Genomic DNA, 11087 nt, shown 5'->3' with positions numbered 1-11087 from the left:
CAAAACAATAAAAGGACCGGATGGGAGGGAGGAGGGGGAAGCCGGAAGGAGGGGGGAAAGGGAAGAGAGAGAGGGAGAGGGCTAGAGCGGCCCAGGCAGAGAGGAGCAGTAGAGAGGGGAGGAGGGAGCGGGTCTCATAGGCCACAGAGCTATGAAAAGTGTAGAGGGGAGTCAGAGGTCGAATTGGGGGAAGTGTGGCCATAGAGCTATGAAAAGTGTAGAGGGGTCTCAGAGGTCGAATTGGGGGAAAGTGTGGCCATAGAGCTATGAAAAGGGTAGAGGGGTCTCAGAGGTCGAATTGGGGGAAAGTGTGGCCATAGAGCTATGAAAAGGGTAGAGGGGTCTCAGAGGTCGAATTGGGGGAAAGTGTGGCCATAGAGCTATGAAAAGGGTAGAGGGGTCTCAGAGGTCGAATTGGGGGAAGTGTGGCCATAGAGCTATGAAAAGGGTAGAGGGGTCTCAGAGGTCGAATTGGGGGAGGTGTGGCCATAGAGCTATGAAAAGGGTAGAGGGGTCTCAGAGGTAGAATTGGGGAAAGTGTGGCCATAGAGCTATGAAAAGGGTAGAGGCGTCTCAGAGGTCGAATTGGGGGAAAGTGTGGCCATAGAGCTATGAAAAGTGTAGAGGCGTCTCAGAGGTCGAATTGGGGGAAAGTGTGGCCATAGAGCTATGAAAAGTGTAGAGGGGTCTCAGAGGTCGAATTGGGGGAAAGTGTGGCCATAGAGCTATGAAAAGGGTAGAGGGGTCTCAGAGGTCGAATTGGGGGAAAGTGTGGCCATAGAGCTATGAAAAGGGTAGAGGGGTCTCAGAGGTCGAATTGGGGGAAGTGTGGCCATAGAGCTATGAAAAGGGTAGAGGCGTCTCAGAGGTCGAATTGGGGGAAAGTGTGGCCATAGAGCTATGAAAAGGGTAGAGGCGTCTCAGAGGTCGAATTGGGGGAAGTGTGGCCATAGAGCTATGAAAAGGGTAGAGGGGTCTCAGAGGTCGAATTGGGGGAAAGTGTGGCCATAGAGCTATGAAAAGGGTAGAGGGGTCTCAGAGGTCGAATTGGGGGAAGTGTGGCCATAGAGCTATGAAAAGTGTAGAGGGGTCTCAGAGGTCGAATAGGGGGGGGAGTGTGGCTATAGAGCTATGAAAAGGGTAGAGGGGTCTCAGAGGTCGAATTGGGGGAAAGTGTGGCCATAGAGCTATGAAAAGGGTAGAGGGGTCTCAGAGGTAGAATTGGGGGAAGAGTGGTCATAGAGCTATGAAAAGGGTAGAGGCGTCTCAGAGGTCGAATTGGGGGAAAGTGTGGCCATAGAGCTATGAAAAGGGTAGAGGCGTCTCAGAGGTCGAATTGGGGGAAGTGTGGCCATAGAGCTATGAAAATGTAGAGGGGTCTCAGAGGTCGAATTGGGGGAAAGTGTGGCCATAGAGCTATGAAAAGGGTAGAGGGGTCTCAGAGGTCGAATTGGGGGAAGTGTGGCCATAGAGCTATGAAAAGTGTAGAGGGGTCTCAGAGGTCGAATAGGGGGGGGAGTGTGGCTATAGAGCTATGAAAAGGGTAGAGGGGTCTCAGAGGTCGAATTGGGGGAAAGTGTGGCCATAGAGCTATGAAAAGGGTAGAGGGGTCTCAGAGGTAGAATTGGGGGAAGAGTGGTCATAGAGCTATGAAAAGGGTAGAGGGGAGTCAGAGCTAGGAAAAGGGTAGAGGGGTATCAGCGGTAGGAAAGGGGCAGAGGGGCCACAGAGCTATTAAAAGGGTAGAGGGGCCTCAGAGGGAGGAAAACGGTAGAGGGCTATCAGGGGTAGAATTGGGATAGAGGGGCCACAGAGCTAGGAAAAGGGTAGAGGGGCCTCAGAGGTAGGAAAGGGGTAGAGGGGCCACAGAGCTATGAAAAGGGTAGAGGGGGCCACAGAGCTAGGAAAAGGGTAGAGGGGTATCAGGGGTAGGAAAGGGGTAGAAGGGCCAAAGAGCTATGAAAAGGGTAGAGAGGCCACAGAGCTAGGAAAAGGGTAGAGGGCTATCAGGGGTAGAATTGGGATAGAGGGGCCACAGAGCTATGAAAAGGGTAGAGGGGTATCAGGGGTAGGAAAGGGGCAGAGGGGCCACAGAGCTATGAAAAGCGTAGAGGGGCCTCAGAGGTAGAAGAGGGGCAGAGGGGCCACAGAGCTATGAAAAGGGTAGAGGCGTCTCAGAGATAGAATGGGGCAGAGGGGCCATAGATCTCTGTGGCCCCTCTGCCCCTTTTCTACATCTGAGACCCCTCTACCCCTTTTCTACCTCTGATACCGCTCTACCACTTTTCTACCTCTGAGACCCTTCTACCCCTTTTCTACCTCTGGGGCCCGTCTACCCTTTTCATAGCTCAGTGGCCCTAAACGAAAGGCTCCGTCCAGGTGACCCCCGTTACTTCCCTATGACCTCACCATTTCCCCCTATGACCTCACCGCCATTCCTATGACCTCACAATCCAGGAAGCCATATTCCGCCCCGGGATGCCTTTGAGCCCTTGGAAAACCCTTGCAAAACAGTGCTTCTTCCGTGCCTCAAAAAGTGCTTTTAAAGGGGGTGCCACGCACCCCTATTTTATAAAACAATGCATATAGGGAATGTGGAAGATATGGGGGCGCACCAGAGCTTGTAAACCCAAATCGACGGTGCCCGGACGCCGGGTTCCGATTTCCCGCAGACCACTGGCACATTTACGCACTCCGAGAAGATGGTGCCCCTTTGCTGGTGCCCGGGGGACCCCCGGACGGCGCCCCCCAACCCAGGCCGCGTCACAGAGGTCCGCAAGGTGCCCAGGGCCCCCTCTCGCCTGGCCAGCACCCACTTCCTGCAAGCCTCGCACTTTGAGCTGGGCGGTGACCGTCGCCCAGAAGGTGCCACCCTGATCTCGCCCTACCGCATCGACTACCCGCCGCGGTGGGGCAGCTTCCGCAGCCAGGCCATCCGGCCCCCCAAGTGCGCGGGGGTCCTTAACCAGGACATGGACCCCTCCGCCTGGGATACCCGCTCGGAGACCTACCTCTCCTACCCTCCCCGGGGGCTGGAGGCGAAGGTGCCCGCCCAGCCGCCCTCGCCCCACCTGCAGATGCACAGAGACCCTCGCCAGGGCACCGGCACCTCCGTCACCAGGGACAGCTACCCCTACCCGCCCCCCCTGCCCCGCGACGCCCCCCGGCGGGTGGACAAGTGGGACGACAGCGTGCCCAGTGGGGACAAGGAGAAGCAGCCGCTGCCCGCCTCGCTCTACCAGGAATCGTACCCCAGCCACGGGAGGACGGAGCCGGCCCAAAAGGCGCCCAGTCAACACCTGGGTGCGTTGGCACGGGGGCACCCGGTGCTTTGAGGTGCCCGGGGGGGAGCCGGGGAGAAGCGCCCACGGTGGGTGGCTGGGTTTGGGGACGAGGGGTTGGAAAGGCCTTCTTTCCGAGTTCGCCCGCGGAACTGCCTGCCACTGGATGCCAACTTGGATGCCTTTAGAATTGGGGGAAATTCAGGGAGGAGACGGGTCCCCCCCCCCATTGAATCGAAATCAAGGGAAGCCGCCCCAGAGTCTGATCCCATTTGGGCTCCCCAAATGCGCAGAGTGTGGAACCCCCAAAATGGGCCTGTTGAGGACCGGAAAACAGAAGGAAAGGCTGAGGGCTCCTGGGTGGGAATCCTGCTCACCCACGCAGGACTGGGTGAGCCGCTGGGCTGGTCTTCTGGAGAGCCAGGGCAGCGTCACAGTTGGAGACGCGGGTTCAAATCCCGACTCCCTCCCACGGGACGCAGGGATGGCTGCCATTAGAATCGGGGGAAATTCGGGGAGGAGACAAACCCCCTTTAGAATTAGGAGACATTCAATGCTTCTCTCAGGAAGGGTGAGGGGTCTTGGGTGCGAATCTCGCTCACTCCTGGAAGGAAGACATGATCAATACAAAACCCTTAGGTTCTTCCAACGGCATTTTAAACACGTTAAACAGCTTTTAACTGAGATCAGTTGTCTATTTTAAAGCCATTTTTAAAGCCATTTTAAAAAGGAAATTCTGGCTTCTTTTAAAAGAAAATTTAAAAGACAATTCTTTTAAAAGTAAAGAAAAGAAAAGAAAATTATTTCTAAAAGAAATTCTTTTAAAAGAAAATTCTGGCATTTTAAACATGTTAAACAGCTTTTAACTGAGATCAGTTGTCTATTTTAAAGCCATTTTTAAGAAGAATTCTGGCTTTTGAAAGCCACCCAAGGTAGACTGCATGTGTCCATGGAAGCTCTGCTTAGGAAGGGTTTTTAATTTTTATTTTTTAAATTTGGTATAATGACTTTAAACGTCTTTTAAAAGCTCCTGTCGTTCCCCCCAAACTCTCTCGCTTCCACGTATGAACAAAACCGCCTCCTTCTTCCTTGGCAGGAGGAAAGTCTCCGCTGAGAGGGCACGGGTGCCACGATTTTGGGACCACGTACCAGACTTACTACACGGGGCAATGGGCGCCCCCTGCCGAAAAGCACTTCGACAAGGTAAAGCCTACGAGACCCTGGAAAAACCGGCTGCCCCGGGCAGCGTGGGGTAGTGGTTAGGGTGCTGGGAGGCCTGGGTTTGAATTCCCACTTGGTGGTGATCCAACTTGGCATCCCCGGAGGGGAAAAAAGGGGGCTATAGCTCACAGAATCGTAGAGTTCAAAGGGCTCCCAAAGGTCCTGTAGTCCAGCCCCTGCAAGGCCAGAAGCGGATGCATGAATAGTAGGTTTGCCATACGGCAGAAAACGAGCCTTTTCGTCGCAGGGTTGCGGGTTCAAGTTCTGCGCCGCCAGGCAAAAGATTCCTGCATTGCAGGGGGTTGGGATGGATGACCTCCGGGGGTCCCTTCCAACTGTGCAATTCTACAATTCAGTTGCAGTTGTTAATTAACTGGCAATTAATTCTGATTTTTTAAATTATTGTTATTCAATGATTCCTGCATTTCAGGTGCTTGGAGTTCAGTGAGATTTTACCAAAAAAAAAAAAAAAAAAGGTTTTCATAGGTTGCGCATCCCTGTTCCTCAATTTGATCCCTTTAACGCAGTTTCGTGCTGTCATTTTCACCAGTTGTAGTTCAGCAATTGTAAACTGTAAACTATTTAATTATTGCGTGCTGCTATTTCGCTTTGCTGTTTAACGGATTACTGAATATTGCTTTGTTTGGTAAAAGTTGCTCATTTTAAAATCATCGTGGCATTTTTGTATTGCTGTTTTGCCGTGTTTTTTATATGTATTCGAAGCCGTCCAGAGCAGAAGGGGCAACCCAGCCAGATGGATAGGGTATAAATAAATATTAAAAATATTATTATGGATGATGCTTGCGGTCCCTTCTGTGATGCTGTCTACCAGCTCCATCTGGGACGCAGGATGAGACCCTCCCTGCCCGCGGACTGTCTGGCCAGAGTGGTGCATTCTCTGGTTATCTCCCGCTTGGACTACTGCCATGCGCTCTCCGTGGGGCTGCCTTGGAAGGTGACCCGGAAACTACAACTAATCCAGAATGTGGCAGCCAGACTGGGGACTGGGAGTAGAGACACCAGTCCTGGAAGACCTACATTGGCTCCCAGTACATTTCCGAGCACAATTCAAAATGTTGGTGTTGACCTCTAAAGCCCTAAACGGCCTTGGTCCAGTAGACCTGAAGGAGCGTCCCCACCCCCATCGTTCAGCCCGGACGCTGAGGTCCAGCTCTGGGGGTCTTCTGGCGGTTCCCTCCCTGCGAGAAGTGAGGTTACAGGGAACCAGACAGGGGGCCTTCTCGGTGGTGGCACCCGCCCTGTGGAACACCCTCCCTTCTTCAGATGTGAAGGAAATAAGTAGCTATCCTATCTTTAAAAGACATCTGAAGGCAGCTCTGTTTAGGGAAGTTTTTAACATTTAACGCTGTGCTGTTTTTAACACTTGATTGGGAGCTGCCCAGAGTGGCTGGGGAAACTCAGCCAGATGGGCGGGGTATAAATAAGAAATTATTATTATTATTATTATTATTATTATTATTATTATTATGCTATGAAAACACACTCTGAAGGCACTCTGCACGCTCTCCGTTGCAGAATCTGGTGTCGGTCGTCTTCGGAGACCCCCGATGCCACCAGATGCTGACCGAGCAACAGCGGGCGTACACCCCCAAGGAATCGGACAGCCAGCGGTAAGGGCGGACCTCCAGACTCCAGATTTCCGATTTGCCGCTGTGAAAACGGGCGTAACCGTTGCCTTGGGAACCGTTCTGGTCGCCTCTCCTCAAAACGGAGTTGGAAAAGGACCAACTGGGGGGAAAACCCAGAGTCCTTTCTGTTGGGCATAATTCAGACTGAAATTCCCAGGTGTCAAAAAAGGTTATTTTTAATGTATTTTTAATCTTTTGTTGGAAGCCGGCCAGAGCGGCTGGGGAAGCCTAGACAGACGGGCAGGGTATAAATTATTATTATTATTATTATTATTATTATTATGAACGGTATCAATATCGATAACTTACTAATACCCCGTCCATCTGGTCAGGCATCCCCAGCCACTCTGGACGGCTTCCAACAGGATAATAAAAGCACAATAAAACATCAAACGTTAGAAACCTCCCTAAACAGGGCTGCCTTCTTATGTCTTCTAATGCCAAGGTTGTGGGTTCGATTTATGTATGAGTCGGCTTCCCATTCGGGGTTGGACTAGATTCCCCTCAGGGTCCCTTTGAACTCTACAGTGGGCAGGATTTTTAACATGTATTTATTCCCCCTACATTGGTTTTAATGTATATCTGTGGGGGTGGTTTGGGGTCTGTTTGTCTGGTTGTAAGTTGCATTGCGCTGCCCTGGGCATGATAAAGTGGCAAACTAATACTGTAATAATTTTAAAAAATTACTATTATTTTAATTTTTATTATTCTATTTAAAAACCAACACAATTCAGGGAAACGATGTGCTGATCCGATATTCTCTTTCCTCTCTGCCGATCTCTCGCCAACAGCTATGACCCAGAGAGCGCAGCCGCCCAGGTCCACCTGACAAATATCCGGCCCGGAGACGGGAGGCAAGACTTTATCACCGTCATGTCTGAAGCGTATCCCTGGAGGGACCCAGGTCAGGAGAACCGGGTTCAAGCCTGGACATCCCCATCGCTATTCCCTCCACACCCCCAAGCCGTTTATTCTGGCCCTTTGCTTTTTAACATACGTCAAAGAGGGGGGGTGGAACTCTGTGCATGCTCAGGAACCGCTTAGCCGCACTCCCCACAAAAACAGGATGGTTTGCTCCGCTCGCACTCAGACCCCCGAAATGAGATGCGCGCGACTTAACTCAGGTGCAGCAGGGTCTACTCTTGAGTAGAGTGTCATTGGCTGAGGTTGCCCAGAGGCCGGAGACCGGTTCGGATCATTTCTCCATTTATTTCTCGCCTCCCATAAAACTCCGGGGAGCGATCCCGCAATCGAAAGCGGGTTTGGGGGGGGGCAATAATTTTTCCCAAAGCAGCTTAAAAATAAAACAGGCCCTGGCCATTGGGAAGCTGCCATAATAATAATAATAATAATAATAAAATAATAAAAAAAATTTATACCCCACCCATTTATACCCTGGCCATTGGAAAGCAATAATAATAATAATAATAATAATAATAATAATAATAATGGCTTCCAGCAAAATATTAAAACACCACAATTCACCAAATATTAAAAGCTTCCCTAAACATGGTACGAAAGCAAAGGGGATCGGGGAGGGAGAAGGAAAGACAAAAACCCTGCGCCTGATTGTGTCTTCCGTCGGGATGTCCCTAGGACCGTTGAACATCATCACAGCGAGGAAGAACGAGTCCTCCATTCTCAGAGGGGATCGGGACCCCGAGAGGAACAGGCAAAACGCCACCACCACCATCCACCGTCATTACTACAGAGAGGTAGCAAAATCCCTGGGGTCCCTGGATTCGCTGCCCCCCTGTGATGCAGGGATCCTTTTGCCCGGCACGAGACTCGAACCCACCACTCTCGTGTCTTCTCTGCCCAGCCGAACCGGGAGGAGCCGGCGTCCCAGGTGAACCCCAAACCCCGGAAAGATTTGACTTTGGGCGACAACCGCTATGCCTACTTCTGCACCACGCAACACGAGGACTATTGCCCACCCCCCGAGACCCACAAATTGGACGTGAACAAGTGGAAAATCATGAAGAGCAACATCCCTTTCAACTATCCCGGTAATAATGGGGTTTTCGGGGGCCGGAAGTTTCCCAAACCCCGGGTGGGTGTCTCATTCGGATAGGCAGAGAGAAGACTCAGCAATCAGGAGAGGCGTTTTGTTCTTTATCTGTTTATTTGTTATCGTTGTTGTTGAGTCGTTTAGTGGTGTCCGCCTCTTGGTGACCCCCTGGACCAGAGCAGGCCAGGCCCTCCTGTCTTCCACTGCCTCCCCCAGTTTGGTCAAACTCATGCTGGTAGCTTCGAGAACACTGTCCAACCATCTCGTCCTCTGCTGTCCCCTTCTCCTTGCACCCTCCATCTTTCCCAACATCAGGGTCTTTTCCAGGGAGTCTTCTCTTCTCCTGAGGTGGCCAAAGTCTTGGAGCCTCAGCTTCAGGATCTGTCCTTCCAGTGAGCACTCAGGGCTGATTTCCTTCAGAATGGAGAGGTTGGATCTTCTTGCAGTCCATGGGACTCTCCAGAGTCTCCTCCAGCACCAGAATTCAAAAGCATCCATTCTTCGGCCATCAGCCTTCTTGATGGTCCAGCTCTCACTTCCATACATCACGACTGGGAAAACCATGGCTTTTTCTATACGGACCTTTGTTGGCAAGGTGATGTCTCTGCTTTTTAAGACAGTTGAGGGTCCTGAGTCAACGGTTGGATGATGGACCTTATTCCAGGGGTAGGCAAACTAAGGCCCGGGGGCCAGATCCGGCCCAGTCACCTTCTCAATCCGGCCTGCGGACAGTCTGGGAATCAGCGTGTTTTTACATGAGTAGAATGTGTGCTTTCATTTAAAATGCATCTCTGGGTTATTTGTGGGGCATAGGAATTCGTTCATATATTTTTTTCAAAATATAGTCCGGCCCCCCACAAGGTTTGAGGGACAGTGGACCGGCCCCCTCCTGAAAAAGTCTGCTGACCCCTTTATTGTCTCCTCTTTTTCCTCCCTCTCTCTCAGCGCCCGAGGGCCTCACCACCAGCACCCAGGACATGCTGGTTCCTTACCACCAGGCGAAGTGTCAGGTCCCTGAGGAGGAGCTACAGAAGGTCAGGAAGCATCTTAGGCCAGGCTGGCCAGAGTGCCAACTCAAACCATGAGGACTATCACCCTAGACGGGCTGTTGGCCCGAACAAGCAAGCTCTCTCCATTCCTGCTTTAAGTTCCTTCCCTCCCTCTCTCTCTCTCTCTCTCTCCTTCCCAGATTAAGTATTCCCACCTGGTCCACCCCTGGAAGGACCGGCGCTGGTTCAGCACGGAGCAGAAAGATGCCTACACCAACAAATATGGAGGCCCCATCACCCTGGTGGTGGGGGACAACCAGAGAAGCAGCCTCCCCCTGGGAACCTTGCCGAACTACTCCCTCCGGAAGAAAATCACCCCTGCAAACATCTGCCTGACCGAATAAACCCTATATCTCTATTTTGCCTTTTGGCCACCTCAATTCATTTGTTTTCGGCCTCGCTGCTGCCGTTCAGAGCCGGCTCTACTGTTAGGCAAGGTGGGTGGGATATTTCAAGTGCTCACATTCAGGACCAGATTGAGGTTTGATGCGGCCCTCGGCTCCTGAAGGGAACGGGGCCCTTTCTATGTCCAGCTGTCCTTTGTCCACAACAAATTGCTGCTGTTTTTTGTGTTGAATATATGCTCTATGGTCATTTATGGACCTCAGAGGTATCTCAAGCCAGTTGCACATGTTGCCCTGCAACCAGTCCATGCAGAATATGTGTTGAATATATGCTGTATGGTCACTTATGGTTTTCCCAGTCGTGATGTATGGAAGTGAGAGCTGGACCATCAAGAAGACTGATGGCCAAAGAATGGATGCTTTTGAATTCTGGTGCTGGAGGAGACTCTGGAGAGTCCCATGGACTGCAAGAAGATCCAACCTCTTCATTCTGAAGGAAATCAGCCCTGAGTGCTCACTGGAAGGACAGATCCTGAAACTGAGGCTCCAAGACTTTGGCCACCTCAGGAGAAGAGAAGACTCCCTGGAAAAGACCCTGATGCTGGGAAAGATGGAGGGCACAAGGAGAAGGGGACGACGGAGGACGAGATGGTGAGACAGTGTTCTCGAAGCTTCCAGCATGAGTCTGACCAAACTGCGGGAGGCAGTGGAAGACAGGAGTGCCTGGCGTGCCCTGGTCCATGGGGTCACCAAGAGGCGGACACAACTAAACAACAACAACAGACTCCCCTTGATCTGGACACTAGATCTCTGCAGATGCAGCCTAGAATAGCATTCGCTTTTTTCGCTGCTGCATCACACGGTGGGCTCACGTTCAGCTTGTGGTCCACCAAGACCCCCTCAATCCTTTCCACGTGTCCTGCTAGTGAGCCAGTTGTCCCCATCCAACATTTGCACATCTGCTTCTTCCTGCCTAAGCGCGAAACCTGACCTTTGTCCCTGCGGAAACTCGCTTGGTTAGCTTGCGCCCACTTCTCCAATCTGTTAAGGTCATTTCAGAGAATAGGTAAAGGGACCCCTGACCATTAGGTCCAGTTGTGACCGACTCTACGGTTGCGGCGCTCATCTCGCTTTACTGGCCGAGGGAACCAATGTACAGCTTCTGGGTCACGTGGCCAGCAGGGCTAAGCCACTTCTGGCGAACCAAAGCAGCGCATGAAAACGCTGTTTACCTTCCCGCCGGAGTGGTACCTATTTATCTACTTGCACTTTGACGTGCTTTCAAAGTGCTAGGTTGGCAGGAGCAGGGACCGAGCAACGGGAGCTCACCCCGTCCATCGTGGGGATTCGAACCGCCGACCTTCTGATCGGCAAGTCCTAGGCTCTGTGGTTTAACCCACAGCGCCACCTGCGTCCCATTTCACAGAATAGCATTAGCCTATTTCGCTGCAGTGTCACAAGGTGGTCCACCAAGGTTGCGACCAAAGAAGTCCTTTTAATCTGTTTAGGTGTTTGGCATCAATGAGACATTC

At 51.7% G+C, this 11087-nt stretch overlaps 1 protein-coding gene across 1 annotated transcript; it reads left to right on the top strand.

Moving 5' to 3' along the window:
* The first annotated feature begins 2373 nt into the window (after window positions 1-2373).
* On the top strand, window positions 2374-9572 carry SAXO5 (stabilizer of axonemal microtubules 5). Its single transcript, XM_083720526.1, has 8 exons — window positions 2374-3303; window positions 4378-4484; window positions 6039-6133; window positions 6943-7055; window positions 7748-7866; window positions 7974-8160; window positions 9108-9196; window positions 9352-9572. Exons 1-8 carry the CDS (start codon window positions 2703-2705, stop codon window positions 9553-9555), a joined length of 1515 nt encoding a protein of 504 aa, XP_083576652.1. The 5' UTR covers window positions 2374-2702; the 3' UTR covers window positions 9556-9572.
* Window positions 9573-11087: the final 1515 nt, after the last annotated feature.

This window comes from Podarcis gaigeae (assembly GCF_964106915.1).
Source record: "Podarcis gaigeae genome assembly, chromosome: 18".
NCBI classification, from domain to species: domain Eukaryota; kingdom Metazoa; phylum Chordata; class Lepidosauria; order Squamata; family Lacertidae; genus Podarcis; species Podarcis gaigeae.
The sequence above is the reverse complement of the archived record's forward strand: the minus strand, read 5'-3'. Positions and strand labels throughout refer to the sequence as shown.

Excerpts from the sequence above, each read along its gene's own strand:
- SAXO5 (XM_083720526.1), top strand. The coding sequence starts at position 2,703 with ATGGTGCCCCTTTGCTGGTGCCCGGGGGACCCCCGGACGGCGCCCCCC. Across the intron at positions 3,304-4,377 it reads GGCGCCCAGTCAACACCTGG|GAGGAAAGTCTCCGCTGAGA; the intron begins GTGCGTTGGCAC and ends CTTCCTTGGCAG. Across the intron at positions 6,134-6,942 it reads AAGGAATCGGACAGCCAGCG|CTATGACCCAGAGAGCGCAG; the intron begins GTAAGGGCGGAC and ends TCTCGCCAACAG.